General features: G+C 48.2%; 1 protein-coding gene across 2 annotated transcripts; it reads left to right on the top strand.

The window, feature by feature from the left end:
• The first annotated feature begins 1,712 nt into the window (after nt 1-1,712).
• VPS11 (VPS11 core subunit of CORVET and HOPS complexes) lies at nt 1,713-17,585 on the top strand. Of its 2 annotated transcripts, none has more exons than XM_023208429.1 (17): nt 1,713-1,843; nt 3,412-4,143; nt 5,083-5,254; nt 5,352-5,487; nt 6,135-6,298; nt 7,809-8,056; nt 9,431-9,632; nt 10,035-10,186; nt 12,498-12,684; nt 13,106-13,252; nt 13,485-13,673; nt 13,779-13,940; nt 14,171-14,310; nt 14,401-14,603; nt 14,736-14,907; nt 16,706-16,928; nt 17,073-17,585. In XM_023208429.1, the coding sequence occupies exons 3-17, from the start codon at nt 5,108-5,110 to the stop codon at nt 17,235-17,237; spliced, it is 2,637 nt and encodes an 878-aa protein (XP_023064197.1). In that variant the 5' UTR covers nt 1,713-1,843; nt 3,412-4,143; nt 5,083-5,107; the 3' UTR covers nt 17,238-17,585. The 2 variants fall into 2 exon arrangements, with proteins under 2 accessions (XP_023064197.1, XP_023064195.1); XM_023208427.1 differs by having other exon boundaries at nt 3,412-3,955; nt 5,106-5,254.
• The last annotated feature ends 1,825 nt before the right edge of the window (nt 17,586-19,410 follow it).

Here is a 19,410-nt window from a genome sequence, read left to right on the forward strand (position 1 = left end):
GCCTGGCTAATTTTTTTTGTATTTTTAGTAGAGACGGGGTTTCACCGTGTTAGCCATGATGGTCTCGATCTCCTGACCTTGTGATCCACCCACCTCGGCCTCCCAAAGTGCTAGGATTACAGGGGTGAGCCACTGCGCCTGGGCAAAAAAATAAGATAGTTTCTACCTGGAGAGCCAGATGAGAAAAACAGAAAATTAAAGTTTGCTGAAGCAGCCACTCAGGAGGCTGAGGCAGGAGAATCACTTGAGCCCAGGAGGTGGAGGTTGCAGTGAGCTGAGATTGCACCACTGCACTCAAGCCTGGTGACTGGCGACAGAGTGAGACTCCATCTCAAAAAAAAAAAATATATACATATATATATGTGTGTGTGTGTGTGTGTATGTGTATATTAAAGTTTGCATTTAGGACAAGAAGTTTTCCTGTTTTGTTCCAGTGGATATAACTGTTTTATATTATGGGCAGCAGTTTGCTAAAGGGAAAAGAGAGAATACTGCAAGACAATTCTTGCATTCTTGATTCTGAGTTATGACCTCTCTAATTTGAAACTAAAGACTTATATTTCTTCTTTATTTTTAGTCCCTTCAGGACTTGAGTTCTCAGTATGCAGAACTAACTGTAAGTGAACAGTCATTTTCTGTGTAATTTGCTTGGTTATCTTCCTCACTATCCTGAAATTCCTGGATTCAGACCAGTGTAACTAAGAGACAAAACCTGGTGTATGTTCTGACAAGCATAATCTAGCTTTACACCCATCAAACTATCTAATTAGAGGGTAGGGGGCTGAATTACTCATTTTGTTTGCAAAGAAGTTTGAAGTTTTTGCCCAGAGAGAGCCACTTTAAGTTAAACTCTTTGAGACTCCATTTTTTATCAGGGATAATGATACCTCTTCTGCAGATGGTTGCTATGAAGATTCCGTGAAAAGCAAAGGCACTTTATTAGATATAATTTACTACACGAAATTAGGGGCTTGTTACTGTCAGTTCTTTTTATGCCTGTCCCTAGGGTGGTGGTTGAGGACCATGTCTTGTTCATTTATATTCTGGGCATTTGGTATAATTCCTGGACTAGGAGTGCTCAATACACATTTGTCGAAAGAAGGGCAGGAAAGAAGGTAGTAAGTCTGAAGAGGTGTTGTGGGTCTCTCTGGCAGGCCAATCTCAGCCTTTGTATCCCTCATCAATAAGAGGATCAATGGGCACAGGTAGAACCAGATTCAGCCCTCAGAGGAAGACATGGCCCCTGCCATGGAGCCCAGCAGGGGGAGCATCCAAGCAACGGAGATGCACTCCATCTCCTGTTCACATCTCTGTTTTTACATTGCGTCTTTTTTGAAGTCTGTTGCCCATGCTGGTCTTGAACTCCTGGCCTCAAGGGATCCTCCTGCCTCAGCCTCTTAAAGTGCTGGGATTACAAGCGTAAGCCAGGTTGCCTGGCCACATTGCTTCTTTTAACATATATTCTTCATAGGCTTAACAACTGACATATTGACGTACCATCTAAACATTCTGATGACTAGTATGGAATATGCTCAGTAGGTGAAAGTGGTTTCAATCTGCTCCCATTTGTGCTTCTGCCCAAGAGTTGGTATCCTGAAACAGTTCCAATGAATTGGAGATATCCTGTGTCATGAAGAGGAAAGAAACTTTAGTTGGAAGTCAGGAAATCTGTGTGCATGGTGGTGGCTAGAGTTTCTTTCTATCATTTACCTCTTCAGACAAATGGACACCACCTGCCCATCAAGCAGATTGAGGAGAGGAGTGGATAAGAAGGGAGTCATCCACATTCATTCCTCCAACCAAACATGGGACTTCTACCAGGCTCTGCTAGGCCTCGTTCACGGTAAACAAGACGTAGTCCCTGCCGTCAGGGAACTCTGGCTGGTGGAAATACAGCATCAAATATTCTGAAATAAGTTGGGGGAGGGCCAGATGCGGTGGCTCACGCCTGTAATTCCAGCACTTTGGGAGGCTGAGGCAGGTGGATCACCTGAGATAAGGAGTTTGAGACCAGCCTGGCCAAAATGATAAAACCCCATCTCTGCTAAAAATACAAAAATTAGCCAGGCATGGTGGCAGGCACCTGTAATCCCCACTACTCGGTAGGCTGAGGCATAAGAATTGCTTGAATTCGGGAGGTGGAGGTTGCAATCAGCCGAGATTGTGCCACTGCACTCCAGCCTGGGGGATAGAGAGAGACTGTCTCAAAAAAAAAAAAGAAAAAAGGGCCGGGCGCGGTGGCTCAAGCCTGTAATCCCAGCACTTTGGGAGGCCGAGATGGGCGGATCACGAGGTCAGGAGATGGAGACCATCCTGGCTAACACGGTGAAACCCCGTCTCTACTAAAAATACAAAAAACTAGCCGGGCGACGTGGTGGGTGCCTGTAGTCCCAGCTACTCGGGAGGCTGAGGCAGGAGAATGGCGTAAACCCGGGAGGAGGAGCTTGCAGTGAGCTGAGATCTGGCCATTGCACTCCAGTCTGGGCAACGGAGCGAGACTCCGCCTCAAAAAAAAAAAAAAAGAAAAAAAAAAGAAAACAGATGTTGGAGGAGTGCAAAAAATAAACTTCACAAATACCACAGGGTCACTTTTTCATATGTCCCTACTATCTCAAAATGATGCTATGTCACTTCTGTCTATAGTTTCTCACGGCACACAAACAGTAAACCTACAGTAGTTGTCCATGAGGATAGATCTTGCTTGCATTCAAAGCTGGTTTAGCCAGAGTTGGGAGTGGAGAATGGCCATGTAATATCTTGGACACCTGCCGCTTCTCATTAAAACACTCAGCTCTCAAAGCCGCCACTTCCAGGTTTTTGCTCAGTTCTATGTCCCATACCCTGCCACTATGGAAAGGGGGAGAAAGCCCAGGGCCTTGGGAGTTCCTGCCCCATCAGTATTTCCGTTTCCTTTTTTTTTTTTTTTTTTTTTTGAGACAAGGTCTTGCTCTGTCACCCAGGCTAGAGTGCAGTGGCACGATCACGGCTCACTGCAGCTTCCACCTCCCGGGCTCAATCGATACTCCTGCTTCAGCCTCCCAAGTAACTGGGACCACAGGTGTCCACCACCACGCCCGGCTCATTTTTGTAATTTTTGTAGAGATGGGGTTTCACCATGTTGCCCAGGCTGGTCTCGAACACCTGGGCTCAAGTGATTTCCCCACCTCGGCCTCCCAAAGTGCTGGAATTACAGACAGGCATGAGCCATCGCGCCCAGCCCGTTTCCTTGGGAAACGTTTTGAGCGTCTGTTAGGTATCATCCGCTCTGACGGGAAACAAAAACGAATATAAGTCATTGACTATGGTTCACAATCTGCGTGGTGGCAGACACAAACTTATAATTTTATTTCTTCTCTCATACAGCCGAAAAACTGGTTTAACATACACTGTTTCATTTATGCCCCAAAACAGTCCTGTTAGGTCAAAACGTCATTCACTTAGGCATGACGGGTTACAGTCCACAAGGCGCATGATATCGCTCATCTTGATCTCCCGGTACCCGCGCATTTTAGGAAGAAACACGCTCAAAGGGATGAAGGGTCCGCTCTCAAGCATTTTAGCTAGCGAAGTTATAGTCACATCCGACAGAGTCGCACACTGCGGAACTAGGACTGCCGCGCGCGGCCCCGCCCACTTTCCCAGCAGCAGGAAGCTGTCACCCCGACTCTAGAACTCCCGGGCCCAGGGACTCCCGGAAGCTGCCGACCACGTGATTCGCAGGCTCAGCTCACGTGACAAAGCTCCCGGCGGTGGGGGCCCTCGGCCAAAATGGCGGCATACCTGCAGTGGCGGCGCTTCGTTTTCTTCGACAAGGAGCTGGTGAAGGAGCCGCTGGGCAATGATGGGGCCGCTCCCGGGGCCACACCTGCTTCTGGATCCGCTGCTTCCAAGTTCCTTTGCCTCCCTCCTGGCATCACTGTCTGCGACTCAGGCCGAGGGAGCCTGGTCTTTGGAGATATCCTTCATTTGGAGCTGTCTTTTCCCTCCCGGGATCCCGAAGAGATCGAGTTAGGATGAAATCTGTTTGTCGGAGGGGTCCGTGCCGCGCGCCTCTTTCCTTTAGCTGGTTATCCAGAGTTGTTCTGTGGTCTACGGGAAGAAAGAAGTCCATTTCCTAACTTGTTATCAACTGAGCAATCCTGGGCAAGTCATTTAACCTCTCTGGGTTTTACTTTCCTTATCTGTAAGAGAAGTGTACATGCCAATTTGACAAGCTTAATTTGAGATCAATTTTAAAAAAGGCAAGTGGCTTTAAAAGATGAATATGTAAAGTAACATGCTCTCCGCTGCCCGTTATCGTTGGCGAGGAGGTAAATGAGGCTTGCAGTTTGTTGCTTTCGTCTTCATGTTGCTGGTACTCAACTCTGGCCTTTTTCACTTTTTTTTTTTTTTTTTTTTTTTTTGAGACGGAGTCTTACTCTGTTGCCCAGGCGGGAGTGCAGTGGCACGATCTCGGCTCACTGTAACCTCCGCCTCCCGGGTTCAAGCGATTCTCCTGCCTCAGCCTCCCGAGTAGCTGGGACTACAGGCGTGCGCCACCACACCCGGCTAATTTTTTACATTTTTAGTACAGACAGGGTTTCACCATATTGGCCAGTCTGGTCTTGAACTCCTGACCTCGTGATCCACTCGCCTCGGCCTCCCAAAGTGCTGGGATGGCCCACTTTCTTTTTTTTTTGAGACGGAGTTTCACTCTTGTTGCACAGGCTGGAGTGAAATGGCGTGATCTGGGCACACTGCAACCTCCGCCTCCTGGGTTCAAGCAATTCTCCTGCCTCAACCTCCTGAGTAGCTAACAGGCACGCATCATTATGCCCGGCTAATTTTTGTATTTTTAGTAGAGACAGGGTTTCGCCATGTTGGCCAGGCCAGTCTCGAACCCCTGACCTCAGGTGCTCTGCCCTCCTTGGCCTCCCAAAGTGCTGGGATTACAGGCGTGAGTCACCGTGCCTGGCCCTACTCTTTTTAAGATAGGGAGTTCCATGAGATCATATGTAGGAAAATCCTTGAAAATTTTAGAGTTATATGCATGTAATTGTTATCTGAGTTCTGGTCTGAATATAAGTATCTCTCCTTGGAAAGGAGGCTCCTTGACTATCCCGCACATATGGAAGGCCAGATCTGGTTCTTGCCACGTTCCCTACAGCTTACAGGCTTCCAGGCCTACAAACTACGGGTGACACACCTGTACCAACTGAAGCAGCACAATATTCTGGCATCTGTTGGAGAAGATGAAGAAGGCATCAACCCCTTGGTGAGTCCCAGCAGGGAAATGGGAAAGATCCAGAAGCCTGGAAATGATTTTTTCTTGGAGAATGACTAGCATTTACACTTCTGAGGTCTGTCCACAGGTTAAGATCTGGAACCTGGAGAAGAGAGATGGTGGCAATCCACTCTGCACTCGAATCTTCCCTGCTATTCCAGGAACAGAGCCAACTGTTGTATCTTGTTTGACTGTCCATGAAAATCTCAACTTTATGGCCATTGGTAAACACAAGGCAAAACTAACACTCCTAGATTCGTTATAGATTTTCTGCAGAGTTGCTTCTGCCTGTCATCTTTACTGTTTTCGTGAGACCACTTTGTATTGAACTGAGGCCTTTGAGATATTAAAGTTTGGAATGGGGGCCAGGCACAGTGGCTCACGCCTGTAATCCCAGCACTTTGGGAGGCTGAGGCGGGCGGATCACCTGAGGTAGTTTGAGACCAGCCTGACTGACATGGAGAAACCCCATCTCTACTAAAAATGTAAAATTAGTTGGGCGTAGTGGCACATGGCTGTAATCCCAGCTACTAGGGAGAGTGAGGCAGGAGAATCGCTTGAACCTGGGAGGTGGAGGTTATATGCAGTGAGCTGAGATTGCGCCATTGCACTCCAGCCTGGGCAACAAGAGGGAAACTCCATCTCAAAATAAATAAATAAATAAAATAAATAAAGTTTGGAATGGGAAGGGATTTAATTTTGTTCTTTGAAAATCTGTCAGTGAGTGCCAATATTCAGGTTAACTGTTAATTAGAGAGGTTGGGTATATGGAGAAAGCTTGTCAGTTGTGAGTGCCTCAAGTGGTCTTTTTTCCCTCTCCACTTCCTGATCTTTTCAGCCTCACTGAAGTAATTTTCTTGTTCTCCTACAGGTTTCACAGATGGCAGTGTTACATTGAACAAAGGAGACATCACCCGAGACCGTCATAGCAAGACCCAGATTTTGCACAAGGGCAACTATCCTGTAACTGGATTGGCCTTTCGCCAAGCAGGAAAGACCACTCACTTGTTTGTTGTGACAACAGAGAACGTCCAGGTATGACCCAGGCCTCCACTCTTAGGAGCAGGCAGGAAGGGCTTCTCCATTGCTCAAGGGGATAGGGTAAGGAAGTGATAGGAAAGGTGGGATTGTTAAAATTTTAATCATATAATTCGAATCATTTGCCTAGCTTTGTATTTTATTTCTTTGCCTAGGAAGCTGGGAAGAGTTAGACTCTGGGCTTGTAGTAAAAAGATATGAATTTTCTTTCTTTTTCTTGAGACAAAGTCTTAGTGTGTTGCTCAGGCTGGAGTGCAGTGGCGAGATCTCAACTCACTGCAACCTGTCTCCCAGGGTCAAGCGATTCTCCTGCCTCAGCCTCCTGATTAGCTGAGTAGCTGGGATTACAGGCACACAGTAGCACATCCAGCTAATTTTTGTATTTTTAGTAGAGACGGGGTTTCACCATGTTGGCCAGGCTGGTCTTGAACTCCTGACCCTAGGTAATCCACTCACCTTGGCCTTCCAAAGTGCTGGGATTACAGGCATGAGCCACCGGCCTGGCCTTGAATTTTATTCCTAACTAGCTTTTTTTTTTCCCCTTGAGATAGGATCTTGCTGTGTCGCCCAGGCTGGAGTGCAATGGCGCTATATCAGCTCACTGCAACCTCTGCCTCCTGGGCTCAAGTGATCCTCCCACCTCAGCCTCCTGAGTAGCTGGGATTACAGGCATGCGTCACCATGCCTGGCTAATTTTTGTATTTTTTCTAGATATGGGGTTTCACCATGTTGCCCAGGCTGGTCTCAAACTCCTGGGCCCAAGCAGTCGACCTGCCTCCACCTCCCAGAGTGCTGGAATTACAGGCATGAGCCACTGCACCGGCCTATTTCTAACTAACTTTTTTTTTTTTTTTTTTTTTTTGAGGCGGAGTCTCGCTCTGTCACCCGGACTGGAGTGCAGTGGCCGGATCTCAGCTCACTGCAAGCTCTGCCTCTCGGGTTTATGCCATTCTCCTGCCTCAGCCTCCCGAGTAGCTGGGACTACAGGCGCCCGCCACCTCGCCTGGCTAGTTTTTTGTATTTTTTAGTAGAGACGGGGTTTCACCGTGTTAGCCAGGATGGTCTCGATCTCCTGACCTCGTAATCCGCCCATCTCGGCCTCCCAAAGTGCTGGGATTACAGGCTTGAGCCACCGCGCCCGGCCTCTAACTAACTTTTTAAATGACAATGGACAAGTATCTTTACTTTTCTTGTTCCTGGTGCCCCAGATTTACAGCAGTCTACTCTCTCAGAAATACTGTTGATAAAATAGTAGAAGATTATTGCATTTCTCTTACTTGTAGAATTTCTGTACTAGATAGAAATAATATATACAGAGAAAGAAATGGTGGTCCCTGTTATATATTTAATAGATGGGTGATGGTTAATGAAGAAGGTCAGCAGCCAAGAGAAAGACTTAGAATGCTAAGAGGGAAAAAAGAGCCAGTATGGAGATGGGAATACCTTTGTGAAGGCTTAGTGTTACCTCCTCAAAGGAGCCTGTTAACCTTTTTCTTACTTCTGGCAGTCCTATATAGTTTCTGGAAAAGACTACCCTCGCGTGGAGTTGGACACCCATGGTTGTGGCCTGCGCTGCTCAGCCCTAAGTGACCCTTCTCAGGACCTGCAGTTCATTGTAGCCGGGGATGAGTGTGTCTACTTGTACCAGCCTGATGAACGTGGGCCCTGCTTCGCCTTTGAGGGCCACAAGCTCATTGCCCACTGGTTTAGAGGCTACCTTGTCATTGTCTCCCGTGACCGGAAGGTTTCTCCCAAGTAAGGACTCCAGTGAGAAGGGACAGGGAGAGGGCTGGACTTGATCACCAGAGTCCGCCTGATTTTAAAATCCTAATGCCTGGATCCTGCCAGTCTTCTACTCCTACTCTGGTGTTACGTAGATAACATTTCTTTTTTTTTTTTTTTTGAGATGGAGTCTTGCTCTGTCACCCAGGAGTGCAGTGGCGTGATCTCGGCTCACTGCAACCTCTGTCTCCTGGGTTCCAGTGATTCTCCTGCCTCAGCCTCTTGAGTAGCTGGGATTACAGGCATGTGCCACCATGCCCGGCTACGTTTTGTATTTTTAGTAGAGACAAGGTTTCACCATGTTGACCAGGCTGGTCTCAGACTCCTGACCTCAGGTGATCCACCCGCCTCGGCCTCTCAAAGTGCTGGGATTATAGGCGTGAGCTACTGCACCCAGCTGGTGACACTTATATCTAGAGTTGGTTATAACATTTTTTTTTAATGAAAAATGGGTGTTTTTGCTGCAGGTGTTTGTGACATAGTCCTAGTATACTAGAATGCTCCAGGGAATTTGGACCTGTTTTTGTTTGTTTGTTTTGTTTTGTTTTGTTTGAGACAGAGTCTCGCTCTGTGCCCAGGCTGGAGTGCAGTGGCAGGATCTTGGCTCACTGCAAGCTCCGCCTCCTGGGTTCACGGCATTCTCCTGGTCAGCCTCCCGAGTAGCTGGGACTACAGGTGCCCGCCCTGACACCCAGCTAATTTTTTGTATTTTTAGTAGAGATGGAGTTTCACCGTGTTAGTCAGGATGGTCTCAATCTCCTGACCTCATGATCTGCCTGCCTCGGCCTCCTAAAGCACTGGGATTACAGGCGTGAGCCTCCGCGCCCATCCTTATTTTGTTTTGTTTTTTAACTCTTTGTTCAAAATAAGTTGGGCAGAGGAACAAAGGATTCAGGAGTGGAGAAATTAGAAAGTGCTGGGAAATGTGGGACGCAAGTTTTTTGTTTTGTTTCGGTTTTGTTTTTTTAAGGGGTAGGTGGGGTCTTCTGCATGATGAAAGTACTCCCTGTTAGATGCTGGTTTGTTTTGCTTTCATTCAGTTCCAGGCACAATGTTTTAAATATACCATGTATTGGATGATTATTTTCTAAATGAATGGATATCTGAATGTACTTAATTTTCTCATCTGTTGCTTTGGTTAATTGTTGTAGGATCCTAAAGGGTAAGGTCAGGTTTATATGTTCTCTTTCTACAACTCCCAGCACAGTGCTGCATGTTATGGGATGTGAGGGACCAGAGGTGATTTGTGCCGGGTGGAATGTGCACTAAAGTTATCATGGGAAAGGAAATAAAGGGGAGATAAGACAGAGATGTCCAAATATCTGGTGCTTTTTCTTTCCTATGCAGGTCAGAGTTTACCAGCAGGGACTCACAGAGCTCCGACAAGCAGATTCTAAACATCTATGACCTGTGCAACAAGTTCATAGCCTATAGCGCCGTCTTTGAGGATGTAGTGGATGTGCTTGCTGAGTGGGGCTCCCTGTACGTGCTGACGCGGGATGGGCGGGTCCACGCACTGCAGGAGAAGGACACACAGACCAAACTGGAGGCAAGGCCACCAGGCTCCCAGAGCTGGCCACAGGCACCTAGAAGCAGCTGCAGGAGCAGGTTCCCCAAGTCATATTGGCTAGGGTGTTTCCCTCCTCGTGGGTCACAGCCTTACTCAGCTTCCTTAGGGTAGGATTATAAGGTAAACGGCCTGGGATAGGGCTTTAGAGGGAAATAATGGCTGGGAGCCTGAGCCCACTCTAAGGGTTCACTTTGTTTCCAGAGCACCTTATGAAATAAGGTAATACTGATCTTGGGGATATCTGGGAGCTCTTGGTTTGTCTAGGATCTTGTCTAAGATCAGAAATCCAGGACTTTCCGTTTTGCGTGTTGTGGGCACATTTTGGGAAAGTATCTTACCAGGACCGCTTCTACCAATTTTCTAATCTCTCTTCCCTTCTAGATGCTGTTTAAGAAGAACCTATTTGAGATGGCGATTAACCTTGCCAAGAGCCAACATCTGGACAGTGATGGGCTGGCCCAGATTTTCATGCAATATGGAGACCATCTCTACAGCAAGGGCAACCACGATGGGGCTGTCCAGCAGTATATCCGGTCAGTCTGGAGGCACTTTGGGATATAACTGTGAATGCAGGGACAGGCAGCTAGATAGCTAAAGCCCATCCATGCTCCAGGTAGGGGCTAGAATTCTACCAGGAACTGTTTTTGCTTTTGTGTTTGTTTTGTTTGTTTTTGTTAGGTTTTTTTTTTCAGATGGAGTTTCACTCTTGTTGCCCAAGCTGGAGTACAATGGCGTGATCTTGGCTCACTGCAACCTCCGCCTCCTGGGTTCAAGCGATTCTCCTGTCTCAGTTTCGTGAGTAACTGGGATTACAGGTGCATGCCACCACACCTGGCCAATTTTTTGTATTTTTAGTAGAAACGGGGTTTCACCATGTTAGACAGGCTGGTCATGAACTCCTGACCTCAGGTGGTCTGCCTGCTTCGGCCTCCCAAAGTGCTGAGATTATAGGTATGAGCCACCGTGCCCAGCGTTTTTTTTTGTTTTGTTTTGTTTTGTTTGTTTTTTGAGGTGGATTCTCACTCTTTCACCCGGGCTGGGGTGCAATGGTGTGATCTCAGCTCTCTGCAGCTTCTGCCTCAGGTTCAAGTGATTCTCCTATCTCAGCCTTCCGAGTAGCTGGGATTACAGGTGCATGCCGCCATGCTGGGCTAATTTTTTGTATTATTAGTAGAGACGGGGTTTGTGTTCCCTAGCCTGGTCTCGAACTCCTGAGCTCAGGCAGTCCACCTGCCTTGGCCTCCCAAAGTGTTAGGATTATAGATACGAGCTACCATGCCCGGCCTTTTTAATTTTCTTTACAGGAACTATGATGCCTTAAATGAGAGGACAAGATTCCTTATTGAAAAGGGCCAGTATGCAGTTGAGCTGATGATTACCTCTCATTTTAACCTTTAGCTTGGCCTTTGTAAATACTTACTTTGACCTGGTTCTTTAAGGGGGAAAAGATACTCATTTCTTGCTTCCATAATTCCTTCCCTCAGTACTAATTCTTGGAATTTGCTGCCTTGAGAAGGAGTTTTAGAAACCAGTCTAAGGTGGCCGGGTGCAGTGGCTCACGCCTGTAATCCCAGCACTTTGGGAGGCCAAGGCAGGCGGATCACGAGATCAGGAGATTGAAACCATCCTGGCTAACATGGTGAAACCCCGTCTCTACTAAAAAATACAAAAAATTAGCCGGGCGTGGTGGCGAGCGCCTGTAGTCCCAGCTACTCGAGAGGCTGAGGCAGGAGAATGGCCTGAACCCCAGAGGCGGAGCTTGCAGGGAGCTGAGATTGCGCCACTGCATTTCAGCCTGGGCGACAGAGCAAGACTCCGTCTCAAAAACAATAAATAAATAAAAGAAACCTGTTTAAGGCTGGGGTGCAGTGGCATGTGCCGGTGATCCTATCCCTTTGGGAGACCAAGGTGGGAGGATTGCTTGAGCCCAGTCTGAGCAACATAGCAAGACCCCATTTCTAACAACAAATAAATACATACATTTAAAAATATGGCCGGGCGCCATGGCTCATGCCTGTAATCCCAGCACTTTGGGAGGCCGAGGCGGGTGGATCACTTGAGGTTAGGAGTTCGAGACTAGCCTGGCCAACATGGTGAAACCCTGTCTCCACTTAAAAAAAAAAATACAAGGCCAGACGTGGTGGCTCATGCCTGTAATCTCAGCACTTTGGGAGGCCGAGGCAGGTGGATCAGAAGTCAGGAGTTCAAGACCATCCTGGCCAACATGGTGAAACCGCATCTCTACTAAAAATACAAAATTTAGCTGGGCATGGTGGCGGGTGCCTGTAATCCTAGCTTAAAAAAAAATTAGCTGGGCGTGGTGGCATAGGCCTGTAATCCCAGCTACTTGCGAAGCTGAGGCAGGAGATTCACTTGAACCTGGGAAGCAGAGGCTGTCGTGAGCCAAGATCGTGCCACTGCACTCCAGCCTGGGCAACAAGAGCAAACCTCCATCTCAAAAAAAAAAAAAAAAAAAAAAGAAAAAAATTTAATTAAATTAAAAAATAATAATATATAAGAAAAAGAACAAAAACACAACAATAAAACAACAACAAAATAATAATATAAAAAGAAACCTGTCTAGCCTCTTCCCCGTTCTCTTTAGAATTCCTATTTTTAGCCAAATTTAAGAAGCAGTGCCCTGGAGCCTTGCTATCTACTGTGGTCCCAGTCTAGTAGCACCGATATTACCTGGGACTTTGTTAGAAATGTAGAATCTCAGACCCCACTCCAGATCCACTGAAATAGAATTAGCATTTTGAGAAGATCTGCAAGTGATTCCTCTGTACATGAGTTGGACAAGTAGAGTGATTCAGGTGCTATCTGGTGCACTTGTCTCCCTAGAACCATTGGAAAGTTGGAGCCATCCTACGTGATCCGCAAGTTTCTAGACGCCCAGCGCATTCACAACCTGACTGCCTACCTGCAGACCCTGCACCGACAATCCCTGGCCAATGCTGACCATACCACCCTGCTCCTCAACTGCTATACCAAGCTCAAGGACAGCTCGAAGCTGGAGGAGTTCATCAAGGTGCAGGATGGTGTTGGTGGGAGAGTCCTGGAGGCCCCACTTAGCATGAGGTGGCTCCACCGGGACTTGTTCGTTTCAGTAAGACATAGGGAGAGGAAAGGGCCGACCTTATTTAGGGGAGTGGCTGTTCCTGTTAGTTCTGTGCCATCTCCCCTCTTGTTTTATGACTCTAGAACTTCCCATGGTATCTAAGCCCAGGGTGGTAGCACTGGGGAAGCCCTGTCCCTAGCAGTGTCCCTCTAATAGTAGGGGCAGAGGAAAACTTTAGTCAGACACTCCCATAGGCTGACCAGCATAATATTTTCAAAGCGTGGACTTTATGGTATCACCTTAGGAATCTGTCTGAAAGTCAGATGCCTGTTTCCTCTCCCTTCTCTAGCTACGTCTATGTAAATGATTTTGTCTCATGTCTCCCTGGCAGACAAAAAGTGAGAGTGAAGTCCACTTTGATGTGGAGACAGCCATCAAGGTCCTCCGGCAGGCTGGTTACTACTCCCATGCCCTGTACCTGGCGGAGAACCATGCACATCATGAGTGGTACCTGAAGATCCAGCTAGAGGACATTAAGGTAGGTGAGACTCTGTCTTTTTTCCCCAAGAGACAGGGTCTCGCTATGTTGCCCAGGCTGGACTTGAATTCCTGGGCTCAGGTGATCCTCCCACCCCATCCTCCTGAGTAGAGGTGAGACTCTTAACTTGGGCCGAGCCCTATTGTTTTTGAAGATATCCCCAGAATGATGAAAGTGCTTTCTGGTGGCTGAGGCAGGAGTATGCATTACTCTGCCCTTTACTTTTCCACAGAATTATCAGGAAGCCCTTCGGTACATCGGCAAGCTGCCTTTTGAGCAGGCAGAGAGCAACATGAAGCGCTATGGCAAGATCCTCATGCACCATATACCGGAGCAGACAACCCAGTTGCTGAAGGGACTTTGTACTGATTATCGGCCCAGCCTCGAAGGCCACAGCGATAGGGAGGCCCCAGGCTGCAGGGTGAGGCTGCAGGGAAAAGAGCTTCAGACAGTGGGATCACTTTAGGGGCTTCCTGTATATCACGCCCACTGACTCAGCCTCCTTTCTCCTCCCTTGCCATCCTAGGCCAACTCTGAGGAGTTCATCCCCATCTTTGCCAATAACCCGCGAGAGCTGAAAGCCTTCCTAGAGCACATGAGTGAAGTGCAGCCAGACTCACCCCAGGGCATCTACGACACGCTCCTTGAGCTGCGACTGCAGAACTGGGCTCATGAAAAGGACCCACAGGTGAGGCCTGGCCGGGGCTGCAGGAGAAAAGACAGTTCATGCCATCTCCATTCTTCCATCTTGGTGGCTGCCTTTCACTGCATTCCTTAGACCAGTAACACCTTACCTTGGGGCTCAGTGGTCCTCTGTGAAGAGGGAATGGACTGAGGGAAAGAGTTGACTGGCCTTGTCCAAAGAGACCTTGTGATTTTCCCCTTTTGTCCAGCAACTCTGCCCTCCTTCCTCTCCAGGTCAAAGAGAAGCTTCACGCAGAGGCCATTTCCCTGCTGAAGAGTGGTCGCTTCTGCGACGTCTTTGACAAGGCCCTGGTCCTGTGCCAGATGCATGACTTCCAGGATGGTGTCCTTTACCTCTATGAGCAGGGGAAGCTGTAAGAGTTTGGGGAATTTCAGGGAAAGGGGAAGAATCCAAGTCATTTTCCAGAGACAGCCACTGAGGTGTGCCCTTGCCCCGGCCACAGATTCCAGCAGATCATGCACTACCACATGCAGCATGAGCAGTACCGGCAGGTCATCACCGTGTGTGAACGCCATGGGGAGCAGGACCCCTCCTTGTGGGAGCAGGCCCTCAGCTACTTCGCTCGCAAGGAGGAGGACTGCAAGGAGTATGTGGCAGCTGTCCTCAAGCATATCGAGAACAAGAACCTCATGCCACCTCTTCTAGGTACTTGGGAAGACAGGATGGGTGGGTGACAAGCTGCTGACAGCTGGGCTCTGTGGCAGGGGCCCTTCAACTCTATCCAGAGAGTGCCGCACGCAGTTCATTGTCTTGTTTCCTCTCGGACCCCAATCTCAGTGGTGCAGACCCTGGCCCACAACTCCACAGCCACACTGTCCGTTATCAGAGACTACCTGGTCCAAAAACTACAGAAACAGAGCCAGCAGATTGCACAGGATGAGCTGCGGGTGCGGCGGTACCGAGAGGAGACCACCCGTATCCGCCAGGAGATCCAAGAGCTCAAGGCCAGGTACCCAGGGCATGGATATGTGGAGGAGTCCAGGGGATAACTTGCCCTTCACAGGGTATTTATTACTAAGTACTTTCCATACAGGATTCTATGGAGTGCTTTTGAGCATTCTGATTCTTCAACATGTGTTTTAATGGAGGAATTCCAAAAAATGGTTTATTACACAGATCATTATTTATTGGGCTTTGGAGGATATTTTTTGTAGCAGGTACTTTTTGTTCTTTATATGCCTGTATTTTACCTTTTCTAAACACATCCATATTGTGGTTGGAAGCTATTCTGGTGTTTTTCTTTTTTGAGACAGGATCTTGTCACTGAGGCTGGAGTGCAGGAGCGTGATCACGGCTCACTGCAGCCTTGACCTCCTGGGCTCAAGTGATCCTCCCACCTCAGCCTCTGGAGTAGCGGATTACAGGCGTGCGCCACCAAGCCCAGCTAATTTTTGTATTTTTAGTAGAGATGGGGTTTACAGTGTTGACCAGACTGGTCTCGAACTCCTGGCCTCAAGTGATCCTCCCGCCTTGACCTCCCAAAGTGCTGGGATTACAGGCATGAGCCACAGTGCCCAGCCATAATCCCAACTCTGAAATCTTATCTGCCCTTAACATTCTGTAAAATATTTATTAGAGAGCAACAGTTTCTTCATTCTACAAATACTGAGTCTCTGTGATGTCCCAAGCACTATTCTGAACAGCACAGGCAAAAAGCCTTGCCTTCATGGAGCTTTATGTTTTAGAAGAGACAGACAGCAAACATGTTAAATAGGCAAACTTTTTATTTTTGTTTTTTTGAGATGGAGTCTCACTCTGTCACCCAGGCTAGAGTGCAATGGCGCGATCTTGGCTCACAGCAACCTCCACCTCCTGGGTTCGAGCAATTCTCCTGCCTCAGCCTCCTGAGTAGATGGGATTACAGGTGCCTCCCGCCATGCATGGCTAATTTTTGTAGAGACAGGGTTTCACCATGTTGGCCAGGCTGGTCTTGAACTCCTGACTTCAGGGGATCTGCCTGTCTTGGCCTCCCAAAGTGCTGAGATTGTATGAGCCGCCGCACCTGGCCAAACAGGCAAACTTTTTTTAAAATTTTTTTTGAGTTGAAGTCTCGCTCTTGTCCCCCAGGCTGGAGTGCAATGGTGTGGTCTCGGCTCACTGTAACCTCTGCCTCCCGGGTTCAAGCGATTCTTCTGCCTTGGCCCCCCGAGTACCTGGGATTACAGGTGCCTGCCACCATGCCTGGCTAATCTTTATATTTTTAGTAGAGACGGGGTTTCGCCATATTGGCCAGGCTGGTCTAAAACTCCTGACCTCAGGTGATCCACCTGTCTCCGCCTCAGAAAGTGCTGGGATTACAACAGGTGTGAGCCACTGCGCCCGGCCAAATAGACAAACTTTTGTAGTACATTAGGTGGTGATAAGTTCTGAGTGGAAAATAAATTGCACAAGGGGAGTAGGGGAAGAAGTGTGTTAACAAGTTTAGAGAAGGTGGCCAGGAAAGGCCTCACTGAAAGGGTCACATCTGAGTACAGACCTGAAAGTTAATTTAGTGGCAGTTGTGAAAATGGAGAGAGAGGAAATGATCCCCAGGCTGAGTTGGCCTTGTTGGGAGCATGCTAAGACTCACTACAGGTCCAGGGCTGTTATAATCATTTGACTCCCCTAAGGTGATAAGAGCAGGGCAGGGCCTTCAGGGGCCTTACCGGGGACCTTGCCCCGTCCACTTCAGCTGCTTTCTTTCTCATCCTTGACTCCTGGCCTTGCCCTCACTTTTGCCACTCACTTCTGGTCTTTCTTCCCTGTAGTCCTAAGATTTTCCAAAAGACCAAGTGCAGCATCTGTAACAGTGCCTTGGAGTTGCCCTCAGTCCACTTCCTGTGTGGCCACTCCTTCCACCAACATTGCTTTGAGAGTTACTCGGAAAGTGATGCTGACTGCCCCACCTGCCTCCCTGAAAACCGGAAGGTCATGGATATGATCCGGGCCCAGGAACAGAAACGAGATCTCCATGATCAATTCCAGCATCAGGTGGGGATGAGTGGGCTAGATGGGCCAGGGGATTCCCACTAGTGTCACAGAGTCACTGGAGGGCTTGTTTCCTTATCTCCTCCTCATTTGTGAAACAAGCACTTTGATTCTGATTCGTACTCCTTCCCTCCTCTTCTCCTGCAGCTCAAGTGCTCCAACGACAGCTTTTCTGTGATTGCTGACTACTTTGGCAGAGGTGTTTTCAACAAATTGACTCTGCTGACCGACCCTCCCACAGCCAGACTGACCTCCAGCCTGGAGGCTGGGCTGCAACGTGACCTGCTCATGCACTCTAGGAGGGGCACTTAAGCAGCCTGGAGGAAGATGTGGGCAACAGTGGAGGACCGAGAGGACAGACACAATGGGACCTGAGCGGGCGTTACACAGAAGATGGCTGACATGCCCAGGGCTCCACTCTCATCTAATGTCACAGCCCTCAGAACTAAAGCAGACTTTCTTTCCCTGCCTTCTTATTTAGCCAGCCTACCATCCCTCCTCTTCACTAGCAGTGTAGATCATTCCAGATCAGTGGGGGAGGGCACCTCAGCAACCTCTGAGTGTGGACAATAGCTGCTTTATTCTCTATCCAAGAGCACCAGGCTGTGCTTGGGTCCTTGCTCGCAGAGTCTATAAATAAAAGAATATAATGATTTGGGAGCTTAAGGATTTTTTTCTGGGGACTTCCTGGTGATTCTTAACTGCATGATGGACTTCCTCCCCTCTGCTCTCCTGGCGTTCCACTTCCCTCCTATGGTGTTCTTGGAGACCATGTTGGCTCAGTCTTGTTTCGGTAATGGGTGGGGCCTGTGGCATTGCGTATAGTTCAATTTACTGAAGAACCTCTGCAAAAGACCTAATGACTGAGCTCCAGGAGCAGCCTGGACCAAGCCACACAAAACAACTCTTGCTCTTTCCTCTTGCTGGTCTCTATGGCTGTAGTTTGGGCAAAATACTCAAGCAGGAGGCAGACTCTGGTAGGGAGCTTTGGGCTTAACCTACCTTAATAATGGGTAGGTTGGCATCTTGCTGTGTTTACTACCAGATGATAAACAGGGGAAAAGGTCCTTTCTGGAAACACCTTTCCCTCTTTGAAATTGTCAGCTCGGCCGGGCGCGGTGGCTCAAGCCTGTAATCCCAGCACTTTGGGAGGCCGAGACGGGCGGATCACAAGGTCAGGAGATCGAGACCATCCTGGCTAACACGGTGAAACCCCGTCTCTACTAAAAATACAAAAAAACTAGCCGGGCGAAGTGGCGTGCGCCTGTAGTCCCAGCTACTGGGGAGGCTGAGGCAGGAGAATGGCGTAAACCCGGGAGGCGGAGCTTGCAGTGAGCTGAGATCCGGCCACTGCACTCCAGCCTGGGCAACAGAGCAAGACTCCGTCTCAAAAAAAAAAAAAAAAAAGAAAAAGAAATTGTCAGCTAAAGTTTATGTTGCTAGGTGTCCCTGTGTAATTTGGGTGGCGCTGCCTGTCTGAAAATTGCTCCTATGTTGTTTTTTTCCCCACAGTTTCACCTAATTTCATCTCCTATGTTGTTTAATTGGAGGAAGTACGTTTGACATTGTGGTTTAGGTAGTATTTAGGATTGCCATGGGCTGGGCGCGGTGGTTCATGCCTGTAATCCCAACACTTTGCGGGACTGAGGTGAGAGGATCACTTGAGTCCAGGAGTTCAAGACCAACCCCCCAGGCAACATAGTGAGACCCCGTCTGTGCAAGAAATAAAAATAAACTAGCCCAGCCTGGTGGCGCTTGCCTGTGGTCCCAGCTACCCAGGAGGCTGAGGTGGGAGGATTGCTTGAGCCCAGGAAGTTGAGGCTGCAGCGAGCCTTGATCACACCACTGCACTCCAGCCTGGGTGACAGAGACCCTGTCTCAAAAAGTAAAAAAGAAAAAAACAGTGGCAATACTGTAGCTGCTATGAGTAGACTTTGGATCCACTGACCTGGGTTCGAATCCTAGTTGTGCTGTTTGACTTAGGGTACATCTTACCTTCTCAACCTGTTTTTTTTTTTTTTTTTTTTTTTTTTTTTTTTAATTTTTATGTTTCAGTGGGCTTTTGGGGAACAGGTGGTATTTGGTTATGTGAACAAGTTCTTTAGTAGTAATTTCTGAGATTTGGTGCCCATCACCCAAGCAGTGTACACTGTACCCAATGTGTAGTCTCTTATTCTTCACCCTGCTCCCACTCTTTCCCCATCAATCTGTTTCTTCATCTGTGCATTAGGGATTATAACACCTACCCTATATAGCTATTATGAAAGCCTAACAAGCAAATAGGTATCCAGTTCTTTGTACAGTGCTAAGCACATGGCGCGGTGGCTCATGCCTGTATTCCCAGCACTCTGGGAGGCTGAGGTGGGCGGATCACCTGAGGTCAGGAGTTCGAGACCAGCCTGACCAACATGGTGAAACCCCGTCTCTACTAAAAATACAAAAACTAGCTGGCTGTGGTGGCGGGTGCCTGTAATCCTAGCTACTC

The sequence above is a fragment of the Piliocolobus tephrosceles genome, chromosome 13 (genome assembly GCF_002776525.5).
Source record: "Piliocolobus tephrosceles isolate RC106 chromosome 13, ASM277652v3, whole genome shotgun sequence".
NCBI lineage: Eukaryota > Metazoa > Chordata > Mammalia > Primates > Cercopithecidae > Piliocolobus > Piliocolobus tephrosceles.

What these genes read in the sequence shown, in the direction of transcription:
- VPS11 (XM_023208427.1), top strand. Translation starts at nt 3,769, where the DNA reads ATGGCGGCATACCTGCAGTGGCGGCGCTTCGTTTTCTTCGACAAGGAG. An exon ending in GACCGGAAGGTTTCTCCCAA is followed by an intron (nt 8,057 to 9,430) that starts GTAAGGACTCCA and finishes TTTCCTATGCAG; the next exon opens with GTCAGAGTTTACCAGCAGGG. An exon ending in AGCTGGAGGAGTTCATCAAG is followed by an intron (nt 12,685 to 13,105) that starts GTGCAGGATGGT and finishes TCTCCCTGGCAG; the next exon opens with ACAAAAAGTGAGAGTGAAGT.